This window comes from Hemiscyllium ocellatum, chromosome 12 (genome assembly GCF_020745735.1).
Source record: "Hemiscyllium ocellatum isolate sHemOce1 chromosome 12, sHemOce1.pat.X.cur, whole genome shotgun sequence".
NCBI classification, from domain to species: Eukaryota; Metazoa; Chordata; class Chondrichthyes; order Orectolobiformes; family Hemiscylliidae; genus Hemiscyllium; species Hemiscyllium ocellatum.
The window spans coordinates 98,448,543-98,467,657 of record NC_083412.1 but is presented as its reverse complement, the minus strand read 5'-3'; the positions used below and the strand labels follow the sequence as shown (position 1 = coordinate 98,467,657).

Below are 19,115 nucleotides of genomic sequence, written 5' to 3'. Positions count from 1 at the left end.
TTTTTTTTTAAATAAGGCTTCCTAAAAATCACATGATTGGTGATAGTTGTTCACTTTGTAGAACCTGTCACTTTTCTTTGAGCAGTGACTGGCTGAGAGAGGTTCTTGGTTCTCTGATCCAGTTGGTGAGAAACCGACTGAGAACAAGGTGAGTTGGAGGAAAGCATGCTATGAACAAGCTGGCCAGCTGCTGTGTCTCATTTGTGAAAAGAGAGCCGCCTCGTTCAGGGTGCAACATTGTTTCCATTAAGATTGTACATGGAAAAACATCTAAGGATTATACTTCCTAAAGAAGCTGCATCTGCAGGACTTGGATTTGGTTTGATTTCTTATTGTCACATATACCGAGATACAATGCAAAGTATTATTTTGTGTGCTAACCAGTCAAATCATACCTTACATGAGCACATCAGGGTAATAGAACAAAACTCAGAATATAGTGTTACAGTTACAGAGAAGGTATATAGCGAAAGATCAACTCTAATATGAGAGGTTTACTTATAACTCTGATAACAGTAGGGAAGAAGCTGTTCTTGAATCTGTTGGTATATATTTTCAAACTTTTGTATCATCTGCTAGATGCATCAGGATGGAAGAGAGTATTGCCGAGGTGGGAGGGATTTTTGATTATGTCGGTTGTATTTCCGAGGCAGCGGGAAGTGTAGATGGAGCCAGTGGAAGGAAGGCTGGTTTTTGAGTTGGACTGAGCTGCATTCATAATTCTCTGTAATTTACTGCTGTCTTAAGCACTGCAGTTACCATGCCAAGCTATGGTGCATCTGGATAGGATGTTTTCTATGGTGCAGCTGTAAAAGTTGGTCACAACGAGTTTTGGGAAGATTTGTAGCTCAGGCTGATGTTCTGGATGTAAGTTTGCTCACTGAGTTGGAAGATTCGTTTTCATGAAAATAAACCCTCCAGCTCAACAAGCAAACCTACATCCAAAATTGGTCACAGTTCTTGTGTACATGCCGAATTTCCTTCGCCTTCTGAGGAAGTAGAGGCGTTGGTGTGCTTTCTTGACACATGCCAAAAAATAGAGAAACTGTCTTCAGAATATCCTACGTTTTATCCTTTTGCCATCAAAAGTAACCCGTTAGCCAACATTTTTATTCAGAAAACCAATCTCTAAACAGATTTCTTTTCCCTCCTTTTCTGAAGTGAGGGTGTGTGTGTATATGTTGGAAATATTTATAGGGATAAGGATTTATACTTCTGTATTACTAACTGTGTATGATAAACAATTAGTTCATCTTTATTAAATATGTTTTATTTTAATAAATTCTTAATTGTATTTACTAAGAACCACCATAAAATCTCATACAGAAGACCAAAAGGACTGCAGATGCTGGAAATCTGAAACAAAAACAGAAATTGCCGGAAAATCTGAGTAAATATTTTAGGTCAAGTAACTCTTAGAACATTACAGTGCAGGATAGGCCCTTCGGCCCTTCATGTTGTGCCGACCTGTCATACCAATCTGAAGCCCATCTAACCTACGCTATTCCATGTACGTCCATATGCTTGTCCGATGACGACTTAAATGTACTTAAAGTTGGCGAATCTACTACTGTTGCAGGCAAAGCATTCCATACCCTTACTACTCTCTGAGTAAAGAAACTACCTCTGACATCTGTCCTGTATCGATCATCCCTCAATTTAAAGCTGTGCCCCTTCGTGCTTGCCATCACCGTTCCTGGAAAAAGGCTCTCCCTGTCCAACCCTCTGATTATATTATATGTCTCTATTAAGTCACCTCTCAACCTTCTTCTCTCTAACGAAAACAGCCTCAAGTCCTTCAGTCTTTCCTCATAAGACATTCCTTCCATACCAGGCAACATCCGAGTAAATCTCCTCTTCACCCTTTCCAAAGTTTCCACATCCTTCTTATAATGCGGTGACCAGAACTGTACACAATACTCCAAGTGCGGCCGCACCAGAGTTTTGGTGCAGCATAACCTCCTGGTTCCGGAACTCAATCCTCTATTAATAAAAGCCAAAACACTGTGTGCCTTCTTAACAACCCTGTCAACCTGGGTGGCAACTTTCAAGGATCTGTGTACCTGGACATCGAGATCTCTCTGGTCACCTACACTACCAAGAATCTTATCATTAACCCAGTACTTTGCATTCTGGTTACTCTGACCAAAGTGAATCACCTCACACTTGTCTGCATTAAACTCCATTTGCCACCTCTCAGCCCAGCTCTGCAACTTATCTATGTCTCTCTGTAACCTACAACATCCTTTGTCACTATCCACAACTCCACCGACCTTAGTGTCATCTGCAAATTTACTAACCCACCCTTCTACGCCCTCATCCAAGTCGTTTATAAAAATGACGGACAGCAGTGGACCCAACACTGACCCTTGCAGTATACCACTGGTAACTGGACTCCAGAATGAACATTTCCCATCAACCACCACCCTCTGTCTTCTTTCAGCAAGCCAATTATTGATCCAAACTGCTATATCTCCCACAATCCCATTTTTCTGCATTTGTACAATAGCCTACTGTGGGGAACCTTATTGAACGCCTTGCTGAAATCCATATATACCACGTCAACTGGTTTACTCTCATCTACTTGTTTGGTCACCTTCTCCAAGAACTCAATAAGTTTTGTGGGGCACGACCTATCCTTCACAAAACCGTGCTGACTATCCCTAATCAAATTATTCTTTTCTGGATGATTATAAATCCTATCTCTTATAACCTTTTCCAACACTTTACCAACAACTGAAGTAAGGCTCACTGGTCTATAATTACCAGGGTTGTCTCTACTCCCCTTCTTGAACAGGGGAACCACATTTGCTATCCTCCAGTCTCCTGGCACTATTCCTGTAGACAATGACGATTTAAAGATCAATGCCAAAAACTCGACAATATCCTCTCTGGCTTCCCAGAGGATCCAAGAACAAATCCCATCAGGCCTAGGGGACTTATCTATTTTCACATTCTGCAGGATTTCTCATACCTCTTCCTTGTGAACCTCAATCACACCTCGTCTAGTAGGCTATATCTCAGTAATCTCCTCGACAACATTGTCATTTTCTAGAGTGAATACTGTCTAAAAATATTCATTAAGTGCTTCTCCTATCTCCTCTGACTCCACACACAACTTCCCACTATTATCCTTGATTGGACCTAATTTTACTCTCGTCATTCTTTTATTCCTTAAATACCTATAGAGAGCCTTACGGTTTACCCTGATCCTATCCGCTAACAACTTCCCATGAGTCCACCTGGCTCTTCTGAACTTTCTCTTTAGGTCTTTCCTAACTACCTTGTAACCCTCAAGTGCTCTAACTGAGCCTTCACATCTCATCCTAACATAAGCCTTCTTCTTCCTCTTGACCAGAGATTCCACTTCCTTCGTAAACCACGGCTCCCGCGCTCTGCAGCTTCCTCCATGCCTGACAGATACATTCTTACCTACTCTCTGTCTCCTGTTGCCCAGCCAGTTCTCTATCCATCTAGCTGGTATACTCTGGAATCCATGCAACTTCACTTTCTCCATCAGCCTACCATGGGGAACCTTATCAAGCGCCATCCTGAAGTCCATGTATATGACATCTACAGCCATCCCTCAACAATCAATGTTGTCACTTGCTCAAAGAATTCTATTAAATTGGTAAGACATGGCCTTCCCTGCATAAAACCATGCTATCTATCACTGATAAGCCCATTTTCTTACAAATGTAGATAGATCCTAACCCTCAGTATCCTCTCCAGCAGCTTCCCTACCACTGACATCAGACTCATCAGCCTGTAATTACCTGGATTATCCCTGCTACCCTGTTTAAACAAGGGGACATTAGAAATTTTCCATTCCTCCTGGAACTCGCCCATGTTCAAGGATGCTGCAAAGAAATCTGCTAAGGCCCCAGCTATTTAATCTTTCACTTCCCTCAGTAATGTGGGATAGATCCCATCTGGACCTGGGGACTTGACCACCTTAATGTCTTTTAGAATAACAGGTCAGGCAGCATCTGAGGAGCAGGAGAGTCGAGGTTTCAGGCATAAGCCCAAATTCCTGATGAAAGCTTTATCCCCAAAATGTTAATTCCCCTGCTCCTTGGATGCTGCCAGACCTGCTGTGCTTTTCCAGCACCACATTCCTGACTCTAATCTCCAGCATCTGCAGTCCTCATTTTCTCCTCCCTGCCTTTTAGAATACCCAACACTTTCCTCCCTCCTTATGCCGACTTGACTTAGAGTGTCCAAAGCTCAACATCCGTCATGTCCCTCTCCTCCGTGAATACCAACACAAAGTGCTTATTAGGAATTTCACCCATTTTCTCTGACTTCATGCATAACTTTCCTCCTGCTCCTTATATATGTATAAAAGGCTTTGGGATTTTCCTTAACCCTATTTGCTAAAGATATTTCATGACCCCTTTTAACCTTTTTAAATCCTCATTTCAGATTGGTCCTATATTCCTGATGTTCTTCGAAAGCTTCGTTTGTTTTCAGTCGCCTCAACCTAATGATTGCTTCCTTTTTCCTCTTAGCTACGCTCACAATTTCACCTGTCATCCATGATGCCCTAATCTTGCCCTTTCTGTCCCTCATTTTCACAGGAACATGTCTCTCTGCACTCTAATCAACCTCTCTTTAAAAGCCTCCCACATACCAAACATGGATTTCCCTTCAAACAGCTGTACCCAATCTACATTCCCCAGTTCCTGCTGAATTTTGGTATAGTTGGCCTTCCCCCAATTTAGCCCTTTCTTTAGGACCACTTGCATCTTTGTCTATGAGTATTCTAAAACTTGCGGAATTGTGATCACTACTCCCAAAGTAATCCCCGACTGAAGCTTCAACCACCGGCCTGGCTCATTCCCCAACGCCAGGTCCAGTATGACCCCTTCCCGAGTTGGACTATTTACAAACTGCTCTAGAAAACGCTTCTGGATGCTGTTTACAAATTCTGCTCCATCTAGACCTCCAGAACTAAGTGAATCCCAGTCAATATTAGGAAAATTAAAATCTCCCATCACCCCCACCCTGTTGCTCCTACATCTTTCCATGATCTGTTTACATATTTGTACCCCTATCTCATGTTCGCTGTTGGGAGGTCTGTAGTACAGCCCCAACATTGTTACCACACCCTTCCTATTTCTGAGCTCTGCCCATATTGCCTCACTGCTCGAATCCTCCATCTTGCCCTCCTTCAGCACAGCTGTGATATACTCTCTGACCAGTAATGCAACTTCTCCATCCCTTTTACCTTCCTTTCTATCCTGCCTGAAGCATCTGTATCCTGGGATATTTAGTTGCCAATCATGCCCTTCCCTCAAACAAATCTCAGTAAGAGCAATAACATCACATTCCTAGATACTAATCCAAGCCCTAAATTAATCTGCCTTATGTATTACACTTTTTGCATTAAAACAAATGCACCTCAGACCTCTGCATTCATCATCTGCTCCCTGTCTCCTCTTCCCCTCAGTCGCTCTGACTTCATTATCTCATTCCTTACAGGCTTTAGTTGCTACCTCCTTATTGTCCAGTGACAACCTCATTTGGTTCCCATCCCCCTGCCATATTCACTTAAACACCACCCAACAGCGTTAGCAAAACCACCCCCTCAGACATTAATTCCAGTCTGGACAAGGGGTAGACCGTCCAGTTTGCAATTGTTCCACCTCCCCAGAACTGGTCTCAAGCCATATATTCATCCTGCTTATTCTATCATTTCTACGCTGACTTGCACATGTCACTGGTAGCAATCCTGAGATTACTAACACTGAGGTCCTACTTCTCAACTGGGCCCCTAACTCCCTACATTCTGTTTGTAGGACCTCATCCCGTTTTTTTTACCAGTGTCGTTGGTGTCTATATGCACCACGACAGCTGGCTGTTCACCCTTCCCCTTCAGAATGTCCTGCAGCTGATCTGAGACATCCCTGATCTGTGCACCTGGGAGGCAACATACCATTTGGGTGTCTTGGTTTCGACCACAGGCACTGCCAATCTACTTCTCTTACAATTGAATCCCCTCTGACTATAGCCCTTCCCCTTTTTTTCAATCCTTTCTGTACAGCAGAGCCAGCCACGGTGCTATGAACCTGTCTACTGCTGCCTTCCCCCGGTGAACCATCTCCCCCAGCAGAATCCAAAACGGCATACCTGTTTTGGAGAGAGATGACCACAAGGGACACCTGCATTGTCTTCCTGCTCTTTCTGTGCCTTTTGGTCACCCATTCCCTTTCTCCCTCAGTAATCCTCATCTGCAATGTGACCAATCTGCTAAACATGCTATCTACGACTACCTCAGTTTAGGTAGATAGATCCCTACAGTGTGGAAACAGGCCCTTCAGCTCAATAAGTCCACACTAACCCTCCGAAGAGTATCACATCCAAACCCCATTCCCCTACCCTATTACTTGACATTTACCCTGACTAATGAATCTAACCTACACATCCCTGATTAGTATGGGGCAATTTAGCATGGCCAATCCACCTAACCTGCACACCTTTTGATTATTGGAGGAAACCGGAGCGCCTGGAGGAAACCCACGCAGACACTGGGAGAATGTGCAAACTCCACACAGACAGTCGCCCACATCTAGAATCGAATCCTGGCGCTGTGAGGTAGCAATGCTAGCCACGGTGCTGGCCTGAGCCATGCTCCAAAGTGGGTCCATCCACAGCTCCAGAGCCACCATGTGATATAATAAGAGCTGCAGCTGGACACACTTCCTACACGTGAAGGAGTCAGGGATGTTAGCTGCGTCCCTGAGGTCTCACATTGAGCAAGAGGAGCATAACACAGGTCTGGAATCTCCTGCCATTCTTACTCTAAACCTTAACTTAGTCCAACTACAATATCAAAGTATAGATAAATGAAAAAGAAAAACAAAATGTTTTACTAAATCTCACAATAAAAAAGAAAGAGGAAAAGCTTACCTTCTCAACACACCACAGAATTTTATTTGGTTAGAGGAGAAGGGCCGGTGGGAGACTGGAAACATGTCGTGTTTCAGGTTCAGCCACTGCCCAAATATATCAGTTCACTCACCTTCTCAAATTGACCATTCCCAAAATAAAAAAAAATTACCTTCCTGAAAGCCCCATGGTTCTCGGCTCTCATGTTCTCAACTGATGCTCAAGTTCAGATTTTTTTGAGGAAAACTTACCTTCCCCTGGTCTCACTGTCTTGTGTGATGAACCTGGGTGATAACATATTTTTATTTAAAACTTGATATAGCTAGGTATTTAATTGGGCAGCTTGGTAACTGTAAAAAAACAGGCATTGTTATTTTATATTGTAACTGGTGGAGTTGTGGAACTGGAGGAACAGTGTAATTTTCGACCTTCAGTCGTGGCAGCAAAAACCAGAGTGATGTACACATGGAACAGATCAAGGAGAGTCGCAGATAGAAAGGATAATGAAGAAGGCATTTGGGATGCTTTCCTTTATTGGTCAGAGTATTGAGAACAGGAGTTGGGAGGTCATGTTGTGTTTGTACAGGACATTGGTTAGGCTGCTGTAGGAATATTGCATGCAGTTCTGGTCTGCTGCCAGAGGAAGTGGTGGAGGCTGGTACAATTGCAACATTTAAAAGGCATCTGGATGGGTATATGAATAGGAAGGGTCTGGAGGGATATGGGCCAGATGCTGGCAGGTGGGACTAGATTGGGTTGGGATATCTGGTCGGGTTGGACCGAAGGATCTGTTTTCATGCTGTACAGCTCTGTGACTCTATAACTGCAACATAAAAGATCCACTTGAACTGTCTTAAAAATAACTTTGAAATGCAAGTAGAAAATGGTGAAAACCATTATATGTGCAGCAAAATCCTGCAAACAGCAATGAGACAAGATATTAATTATTCCACGTTACACTGGTGTTGGCTCAGTCATTGGCCCTAGCAGTGAAATAGCTCCTCCTTTCTTCAGTTATGTTGTAAATCATTGACGCCTACTTGAAGAATTAGAAACAGATGGCTTGATGTCTCATCTGAAGTATATACCTTCAACAGTGCAGCATTCCTGCAATACTGGCCTGGAACATCTCTCCAGATGGTGCAGTAAACCTGTAATTAGACAAATAAGCAGGGAGAGAGAAGCAAACATTTTACACAAAATAAGCCTCAAAGCCATCCATGATGCTTGGTTGTGACAGCTCCGATATTGCCCTGCATAATGCATATCGCCAACAGCAACACTGATCTTGAAAAGTGTTCTGACATCTTCAGTCACAGCCTTTATATCTGTTCCCTCCAAATGCTGAGTAATTTCTATATAAATACACCTTGTAGCTAAAAAAATAAAGCTTAGGATTTTAAAACTATAACATTGTAATTAATTACACCTCAGTGATTTACACAAAAAAATGTCCAGCATCTGTTCTTGTAATAACAGGATTGGGCTATTTAATGATTGCTGCATTGTTTCTAATAAGATGCACTTTCTCTGTGGTTTGCACTGGTCTCTTATTTGGACTGATGAGACAATTAGTTAGTGTTCTTCCACAAATAATGATGAATGATGCTAACTAGTAGGATTGTGAACAATCACCTTCCTGCCTTTGCACAGCCCATATATTCTCTTGGGTTTGATTGGATTAGTCATGAAAAATAATCAGAATAAAATAATAGGTGACTCAGAATATGCTGGTAGATAATGCATGTAGATTTTCTTCCACACGAGCTTGCAGTATATTCCCCTTACCACTTAAATATACCTACCAACTTCTAAACCTAATGCTATTGCCATAACTTCTACCCTGACTGCAGTGTATGTCCACATCAGTAAATATGAACTGAGAATGTCCAGTTCTGTGTTTCTCTCTCAGTGGATACCAGTCTCACCTCTGAGTCAGATTGTTTTTGATTCAAGAACTACTCTGGCACATGAGTCATAATCCAGACTGATTTCTGATATAGTACTGAGCAAGTGCTGCATTGTCAGAGGTTATCATCTTTTGGGTTAGATGTTAAATCAAAACCTCATCTACATAAGATGATTAGGGGTTTAGATAGGGTTGACCATGAGAACCTTTTTCCACGTATGGAGTCAGCTATTACGAGGGGACATAGCTTTAAATTAAGGAGTGGTAGGTATAGGACAGATGTTAGGGGTAGATTCTTTACTCAGCGAGTCGTGAGTTCATGGAATGCCCTGCCAGTAGCAGTGCTGGACTCTCCCTCTTTATGGGCATTTAAATGGGCATTGGATAGGCATATGGAGGAAAGTGGGCTAGTGTAGGTTAGGTGGACTTGGATCGGCGCAACATCGAGGGCCTAAGGGCCAGTACTGCGCTGTATTTTTTCTATGTTCTATAACAGATCCCATGGCACTACTCTAACAAAAAGTAGGGATGTTCTTCAAGGGTTCTAGCCATTATTTATCCCTCCATCTCATTACTGAACAGATAATCTGGTCATTTTCCAATTGAGGCAGCTTGCTTTGTGAAAATTCACAGTCATGACTACACCTTGTTGACTAAAAAGCAGTTTGGGAAGTTTCAAGGTTATGAAAGTTGTTATTTAAATGAATGCAATGCTTTTCCCAATGACCAATTCTCCATGTTGCTCTGTACAAGTGAAGCTGTTGGATGTAGTGCCAATCAAACGGGCTGCATTGTCCTCAATTTTGCAGAGCTTCCTAAGTTGATGGAGCTGCAGTCATTCAGGCCAATCGAGAATATTTCATCACACTCCTGACTTGTGTGTTATAGATGGTGTGTTACTCCCTGCAGAATCTCTAACCTCTGATCTGCTTTTAGAATAGAATAGAAATTTATTGTCAGGTGTACTTTTACATGAAAAATACAGTGAAATGTTTTATAAGTCACCCAACCACAGCACCTACACCAATGACAGGAGTCATAGATAATAAGTTTTAGAAAAGTAAAGATTGGTGAAGTTGCAGATTGTGAGGAGGATTGTCAGAGGATACAAACCAATTGGAGGCATGGGCAGAAAAATGGCAGATGGAGTTTAATCCAGATAAATGTCAGTTGTTGCATTTTGAAAGGTCAAGTACATGTGGAAATTGTACCATGAATGGCAGAACCCTTAGAAGTATTGCTATGCAGAGGGATCTGGGTGTGCAGGTCCACAAAGCACTGAAGGTGGCAGGTAGATAAGATAGCAAAAAAGGCCTAGGGTATGCTTGCCTTCATTGGAAGGCATGATGTGGAGGTGTGGCTTTGGGCTGGGGTAGACAAAGTTAAAAATCACACAACAGCAGACTATAGTCCAACTTGTGCTTCCTAACAAACCTGTTGGACTGTAACCTAGTGTTTTGTGATTTTTAATTTCATTGGAAGAGGCATTGAGTATAAAGATTGACAAGTTATTCTGCAGTTAGGCCACACCTGGAATATTGCGTACAGTTCTGGTCACCACACAACCAGAAGGATGTGGATGCTTTGGAGAGGATGCAGAAAATGTTTACCAGGATGTTTACTGGTATAGGGGATTTTAGCTGTGAAGAAAGGTTGATTAGACGGAGTTTGTTTTCACTGGAGGAGGTCGAGGGGCAACCTAACAGAAGTTTGTAACGTTGTAAATGGCATGGATAGTGTGGAATGCATGAGGCTTTTCCCCCAGGCTGGAGGGATCAATTACTAGGGGATACAGATTCAAGATGCGAGGGGGGGTGTTTAAAAGAGATGTGCAAGGCAGGATTTTCACACAAAAGGTGGTGAGTGCCTGGAATGCACTGCCTGAGGGGGTGGTGGAAGCAGATACAACAGCAGCATTCATGAAGCACCTGGACAAATACATGAATAGGAAGGAAATAGAGGAAGCGGTCCTATAAGTGAAGACAGGTTTAGTATGGAAGGGCAAAATGTGTTGGCACAGGCTTAGAGGACCAAAGGGCCTGTTTCTGTGCTGTACTGTTCTTTGTTCTTCTTTGTTGTTTGTACTAAAATTAAGACAAAGTTTATCACCATTCAGTTAACAGCACCTAGAATCAGGAAAGCCTAGTTAAGGAATGAATGGAAACTCTGAAGGCGCAGCCAGGACAAGACCACCATGTTGGGTCGCTGGAACACTGGGCTGGAAGCCTCCACCGAAGCAGACCACCACGCCAGGCTGAGACCTGCCAAGCCTCTCAAACACCAGGAAGCTAAAGACCTCTATGTGGGGAAAAGACCAGCACACCGGGAGACTGCCACGTTGTGCTGATACTGCCGCCTCTCCTTCAGGCTGCTGGGCCCAGCCTCAGACCCAGAGCCTCAGCCTAGCCTGCCAATCTGTGCCAGGGAGTCAACTGTTTGCTCACTGGGAGACCCTGGGTTGGTGTGGAGTTGATGCCCATGCTGGAGACCTCCTCTCTCACTTGCCTCTCTCCAGATTCAAGAGTAAAGTCAACAAAATAAAAAGAAAGAAAGGAAAAAGATCCAAAGATAGCTAAAGAAAGCAAATAGAAAGCTGACAAGAGCAGACGGTCCCAGGCTTAGCCCACCTAGTCCACCACCATCTTAACCTGCTGTTGTGTTTATATGGCTGGTCCAGTTGGGTTTCTGAACACTGGTAAAACCCAGGATGTTGAGCGTAAGGGATTCAATGACAGTAGCACCACTGAACAGCACCAAGGGAAAATGGTTAGATTCTTTTTTTCTGGAGATTGTACAAATGCCAGGCAATAGTTATGTTACTTGACACGTGCCAGCCCAAGTCTGAACGTTATCCAGGTTTTCTGCAAATGGACAGAGACTTCCTCCAGACCCGAGAAGGTGTAAATGGGGAACATTGTAGTCATCTGTAAACATCCCCTCTTCTGTCCTTATGATGGTCATTGATGAAGCAGCTGAAGGTGGTTGGGCCTAGGACACTATCCTGAGGAACGCCTTCAGTGATAGCCTGGAGCTGATATCATTGACCTCCAGCGACCATAACCATCTTGCTTTATGCCAGGAATGACTCTAACCAGCAGACAATTTGTCCCCAATACCTGTTGATTCCACTTTTGCAAGGGTTCCTTGATGCCAAACTCAGTCGAATGCAGCCCTAATGTTAAGGACAGTCCTTGTCTGTAATCTCTAGAATTCAGCTCTTGTTTGAAACAAAGCTGTAATGAGGTCAGGAGCTGAGTGGCCCTGATGGAACTCAAGCTGACGATCTGTGAGTAGGTTATTCTTTTTGTAAATGCTGCTTGAGAGCATTGTCAGTAACGTCACCTATCATGTTGCTGATGGGCAAGGATTGGCTGTTGTAGTTGTAATTGGCCGCATTGGATTTGTCCTACTTTTTGTGTACAGGACATACCTGGACAATTTTCAGGTTGTCAGCTAGATGCCAGTGTTGTAGCTGTACTGGAACAGTTTAAGTAGTGTTACAGTTGTTTCTGTACAAATCTTTAGTACTGTTGCTTAATGATGTCAGGGCCCACTGCTCTTATAGTATCTAATACCTTCAGTCACTCTTTGAGATCATGTGAAGTGAAGTGACTTAGCTGAAGAGTCGTATCTGTCTGACAGCCTTATAAGGAAGCTGATTAGCTCATCCGCTCGACACCTCTGATACAAGATTGTTTCAAATCCATCAGAATTGCCATCATTGCAGATAAAGATATATTTTAATTGTCTACCACAATTCGCGACTAGATATAACGAGAATGCAGCATTTCAATCTGACCTATGGTTCGTGGATTGGCTTTATCCTATTTGTTTCATGTTGTTTGCCGCGCAAAACGTGCCATGAATGTAGCTTTAGGGGAAAGTGAGGGCATTCCTAATGAAGAGCTTGTGCTCGAAATGTCGACACTCCTGCTTCTCAGATGCTGCCTGGCCAGCTGTGCTTTCCTAGCGCCACACTTTTTGACCATGATGTAGCTTTACTCGATTAAAATCTCCTTTTTAGGTATGACTGATGCCGATTGTAGTATGCTTTCCTGCACTATTCAGTGGCGCAGGGTTGACCTTTCAGCTCGATAGTCGTGGAACAATGGGGAGTGTGCCTGGCCATGTAATTACCTAATCTAGCAGTGATGAAAATCAACCACATAGAATATAGAACATAGAAAAATACAGCGCAGTACAGGCCCTTTGGCCCTCGATGTTGCGCCGATCCAAGCCCACCTAACCTACCCTAGCCCACTATCCTCCATATGCCTATCCAATGCCCGTTTAAATGCCCATAAAGAGGGAGACTCCAGCACTGCTACTGGCAGTGCATTCCATGAACTCACGACTCACTGAGTAAAGAATCTACCCCTAACATCAGTCCTATACCTACCACCCCTTAATTTAAAGCTATGCCCCCTCGTAATAGCTGACTCCATACATGGAAAAAGGTTCTCATAGTCAACCCTATCTAAACATCTTGTGGTTTAGAGTCACATCTAAGTCAGAACAGGTAATGATTAATTTCCTTCAAGGACATTAATAAACCAAATAGGCTTTAGCAACAATTACCAGTGGCTTTATGTTTGCCATTAGACTAATATCAAATATTTATTGATATATTGTCTACAGAAATAGTACCAGAAGACTGGAGGATAGCAAATGCTGTTCCCTTGTTCAAGAAGTGGAGTAAAGACAACCCTGGTAATTATAGACCAGTGAGCCTTACTTTGGTTGTTGGTAAAGTTTTAAAAAAGGTTATAAGAGGTAGGATTTATAATCATTTTGTTAGGAATAAGTTGATTACGAATAGTGAGCATGGTTTTCTGAAGGGCAGGTCATGCCTCACAAACCTTATTGAGTTCTTTGGGAAGGTGACCAAACAGGTGGATGAGGGTAAAGCCGTTGATGTGATGTATATGGATTTCAGTAAGGCATTTGATAAGATTCCCCATGGTCAGCTACTACACAAAATAAGGAGGCATGGGATTGAGGGTGATTTGGAGGTTTGGATCAGAAATTGGCTAGCTGAAAGAAGACAGGGTGGTGGTTGATTGCCAATGTTCATCCTGGAGTTCAGTTATTAGTGGTGTACCGCAAGGATTTTTTAAAAAATTACTTACAGTGTGGAAACAGGCCCTTCAGCCAACAAGTCCTTACCAACCCTCCGAAGAGCAACCCACCCAAACCCATTCCCCTACATTTACCCCTTCAACTAACACTCCAGGCAATTTAGCATGGCCAATTCACCTACCCCGCACATTTCTGGACTGTGGGAGTAAACCGGAGCACCTGGAGGAAACCCACTGCTGCTTATCATTTTTATAAATGACCTGGATGAAGACATAGAAGGATGGGTTAGTAAATTTGCAGACGACACTCAGGTCAGTACAGCTGTAGATAGTGACGAAGGATGTTGTAGATTACAGAGGGACTTAGATAAGCTGCAGAGCTGGGCTGGGAGGTGGCAAATGGAGTTTAATGTGGAAAGGTGTGAGGTGATTCACTTTGGAAGGAGCAACAGGAATGCAGAGTAGTGGACTAATGGTAAGATTCTTGGTAGTGTAGATGAACAGAGAGATCTGTGTCCATGTATACAGATCCCTGAAAGCTACCACCCAGGTTGATGGGCTGTTAAGAATCCATACGGTGTGTTAGCTTTTATGAGTACAGGGATCGAGTTTCAGAAACATGAGGTCGTGCTGCAGCAGTACAAAACACTGGTGCGGCCGCACTTGGGAGTATTGCATGCAGTTTTAGTCACTGTTATAGGAAGGAAGTGGAAACTTTGGAAAAGGTTCAGAGGAGATTTACTAGGATGTTGTCTGGTATGGAGGGAAAATCTGACTGGAAAGGTTGAGGGACTTGAGGCTGTTTTTATTAGAGAGAAGAAGGTTGAGAGGTGACTTAATTGAGACATATCACATAATCATAGGGTTAGATAGGGTGGACAGGGAGAGCCTTTTTCCTCAGATGGTGATGGCTACTTTGAGGGGATATAGCTTTAAATTGAGAGATGATAGACATAGGACAGATATTCAGTGCTAGCACTGTTGCCTCACAATGCCAGAGACCCGGGTTCAATTCCTGCATCAGGCGACTGTCTGTGTGGGGTTTGCACATTCTCCCCGTGTCTGCGTAGGTTTCCTCCAGGTGCTCTGGTTTCCTCCCACAGTCCAAACATATGCAGGTTAGGTGAATTGGCCATGCTAAATTACCCGTAGTGTAGGGTAGGGGAAGGGGTCTGGGTAGGTTGCGCTTCGGCGGGTTGGTGTGGACTTATTGGGCTGAAGGACCTGTTTCCACACTGTAAGTAATCTAATATAATTTAGAGACTATCAGAGGTAGTTTCTTTACTCAGAGAGTAGTAGGGGTGTGGAACACACTGCCTGCAGCAGTTGTAGACTCGAGCTGAAAATGTGTTGCTGGAAAAGTGCAGCAGGTCAGGCAGCATCTAAGGAGTAGGAGAATCAATGTTTCGGGCATGAGCCCTTCTTCAGTTGTAGATCACCAACTTTATGGCACTTAATTGGTCATTGGATAGGCATAAGGGCGAGTGTAGGATAGATAGGCTTCAGATTGGTTCCACAGGGTGGCACAACACCGAGGGCTGAAGGGCCAGTACTGCGCTGTAATGTTCTATGTTCTATATGAATTAAATTTCACCATCTTCCATGGTAGGATTTGAACTCATGTTCCCGGAACAATTATCTAACGCTCTGGGTTACTAGTCCAGTAAATTGCTCCTCTCTGTCAGGGTCGCTGAGCCTTTTGTAAGTGGAAACTGTTTCTTCCTACCTAATTAATGTCCTTCACAATTTTGAACTATCTATTAAATCTTACCTTAAGAGTCTTCTCTTAACCTTGTGTCTACTAATTAAAGCAGTCTCGGGTTCTCTGGTCTATACATCGTACCATAAAATGTTTTCTCTCAAGTATAATACAGAGATGGGACGATAGAGATTGTAATTTATTTCACAGAGCTGAGTTCCCACCAATACAGCGCTCCTTTCTGAGAGCACTAATGGAGGAGCAATTGTAGTAATTTCAGCAGAGAAGGAACCATTAGTCCCATTTGTGCCAGTGCCAATTTGGAACTGTCTGGATTGATCTGTCAAGGTGTTTCTGGAACAGGGGGTTACTGGTGAAACAGTATAGTGCACTTCCACTGTAGTTCAGTCTCATCTAAGAGTGTTTATTAATAATGTTTCTTTACAATTCCTCCCCCCATCTCGGCCAGGCCTACGTGAGTGAGAAACATGAGGGAAACAAGGTGATTGCCTTTGAGCGTGCAAATCTTCTTTTTATCTTCAACTTCAACCCTGAAAAGAGTTTCCCCGACTACAGAGTGGGAATAGATCGACCTGGGAAGTATCCTTTACAGAAGGTTTGGCCATGTGTATGTGTTGTTTGTAAGGTTTGTACCAATGTTTTGTCACAATTTGTGAATGAACCACGTGTGATTACATTGCTTTTGAGTTAGTCGTGGCTTAACTGGCAAATGTGCAGCAGTAATCATGCTGCACTGTTCCCCAAAACAGGGAACGATCACAAAACGTCTAAATCCCCATTACCTCACCGAAATGACCAGCTTGCCTGATTGACTGCTATTCAGGATAAAAGTAATTCACACCAGGTTTAATCAAGGACCTCTTCACGCTAACACACTTAATTTTAGGAAGCAACAGAGACAAGAAAGTACTTCTAATCTTCTACTATGCAACTTAAACTACACCGTTCAGAAAACCTCAAGTACTCACAGACTCAATCACAATTACGAAGGACACAATACAGAGAGTTTATGCACATACTCTGTGTGCAAAAAGAATCTTAACAGGGTAAGCAAAATTTGTAAGATTGAAAATTTAAACCAGAAGGTGAAAAGTCCTAGCAATTCTGTAGGTTATTTGATTCAAAGGTTGATCCAGGTCTGCTCTTGTTAGAATTCTTTCAGTTAAATTTCCTTGAATTGTATCACACTGCTCAAAAAATGTAGTGTCTAATTTCCAAGTTGCAAAACTCCCCTGGTTTTCCAGTAAAAACAGTTCATTTTCCATTTCAGTGTAAAGTTTCAAAGAAAAAATGTCTGGTCCCTTAAAAGTTCCAAAACATTGCATTGCATCTGTGCACAGAAACAAGCCATTTGGCCCAACAAGTCTGTGCTGGTCTTTATGCTCCGCCTAAACTGTTTCGCATTCTTCTACTGGTCACCCAATCAGTATAGTTTTCTATTATGTCTTTATCTCATCTCTACCTATATACAACTGCAATCATTCCTCTGAATCTCTGAGGGTTCTGTTCCTGAGAAATCTGTAAATGATAAATTTCGAGAAATGTAGAGCTCATTTAAAAATAGGGTTAAAGTCACAAATGCACGAGTTTTGCCTGCAGATGCTGAATTTTGTTGATATTTGTTTTTTAGTTATTTTGCCAAGACCAAAAAATCACTGTATACAGTTTGCTTCAACTTTCTTGTAGACAAGCAGGTGGCTTGTCAGAAGGATTCTATCCGAGACGCTGACTTGTCCACCTCCTGATGCTGCCTGGCTCGCTGTGTGTTTCCTGCTTGTCCACCTCCTGACGCTGCCTGGCTCGCTGTGTGTTACCTGCTTGTCCACCTCCTGACGCTGCCTGGCTTGCTGTGTGTTTCCTGCTTGTCCACCTCCTGACGCTGCCTGGCTCGCTGTGTGTTACCTGCTTGTCCACCTCCTGACGCTGCCTGGCTTGCTGTGTGTTACCTGCTTGTCCACCTCCTGACGCTGCCTGGCTCGCTGTGTGTTACCTGCTTGTCTACTTTGAATTCCAGCATCTGCTTTTTTGTCTCAGCCTTCTTGCAGCAGGTTCCATGCTGTGCCCATGTTCTGGCTAAAGAACTTGCTCATGAATTCTCTATTGCTTTTATTAGTAGCAATATATATTTCTTTCTTCAAGTTTTTGTCTCTTCAAGGGTCAGCAGCACTGTCACTGTCCCTATATCTACACAGTTGCATTCTTCTACACCTGTAAAGACCTCTATCAGGTCAGTCCTCAACCTTCCCTTTTCTGGAGTGAAGCACCTTAGCCTGTTCAGGATTTACCTCTTGCCATCCTTGTTGAAGTTGGGCAAAATTGTGGTTCAACACTATGTGCATTAATTGTTGTCACTCTCCTATGACAGTAATATGATTATTTGCTGAACTAATAACCTTGAGAATGAGTTCATCTTCTATTATGGTAGTTTAGACTTGAGTTTAGTTGTAAAAGTTTTTGGTTTACTGCAGACACCATGACTCATATCGAATCATTTTCTTTTAAAGAAAAACAACTGATTCATTAATTCCCTTGAAGTGAAGTCAGACCTGCCAAACTTACCCAGTGTGGGCCTATAATTGACTAGATTTGGAAATGGAGGAAGGAATTTTAAAATTGTGGTTTTGTCCCTTGGTCAGGCAGTGGAGGTCAGTGGACAAAGGCTGCTGGATAAGGGTGGGACTTGGTGAGAGTTAGGGTGCAGTTTGTGTCAATGCCACATTTTCAACTGCTGCAGTCCCCCTGCTCATGCTGTTCGGAGAAAATGACTGCGAATACATCCCTACAGATTTCTCTAGATCGTTAAGTGACTGATGATTATCCACTCATGATTATCTTCATTCACTTCCCATTGTCAAGGCAATTTTCTTTCTAGCCAGCTAATTTACTATTGATTTTGAGCCTTGCACCAAGTCTGTAGATTTCCTCCTGTTTTAATACTCCATAATGGTTCTGTAACTGACAATCTTTGAAAGGTAACTACCAAAATTTGCAAGAGGAAAATCTTCTTGTACTGAAGCCTCATTGCAAAGTCTACTAACACCAGTCTTTTCGTACCTGACACATTTTGATCTTTCAATCAAAATATTAAATTCTGATGATGTTATTTCATTTGTTTTACTTCTATGATTAAGACCAAAATGTACTGACTGTCAATGTCTGACATACTCTGGAAGGTCGTCCCCTCTCTGCTGGCTCCACTACATGAGCATGTAATAAACTTTTAGCAAAATACCATCAGATTTAAAGAACCTATTCCTTTCCAGAGAATATCGCCATTTGCTAAATAGTACTGAATTAACTTGTAAAATTTTATAACACTATGATCTCCATCTAATCGCTAATTCATAATTGAGGTGTTTGTGTGAGGGTCGGAGGTGAACAGGTTTAATTGGTTGTCATTCCTCTATGGTGTAGTGGAGCTGTAAGCATGGAGATGGAGCACCTCAGATGTTATGGAGCAGGAAGATCTGTAATAATGTGTTACAGTAGCATTGTCAGATTAATCTAGGTTCTGCCA

At 42.8% G+C, this 19,115-nt stretch overlaps 1 protein-coding gene across 3 annotated transcripts in view; it reads left to right on the top strand.

Annotated features, from left to right (window-relative positions):
- Positions 1 to 19,115, top strand: part of gbe1b (glucan (1,4-alpha-), branching enzyme 1b) — a 601,271-nt gene that overhangs the window by 521,516 nt on the left and 60,640 nt on the right. For all 3 annotated transcript variants that reach the window (XM_060833872.1, XM_060833871.1, XM_060833870.1), the window contains exon 14: positions 16,047 to 16,177. In XM_060833872.1, coding sequence (XP_060689855.1) covers positions 16,047 to 16,177 — 131 coding nt within the window. The remainder of the gene's footprint in view (positions 1 to 16,046; positions 16,178 to 19,115) is intronic.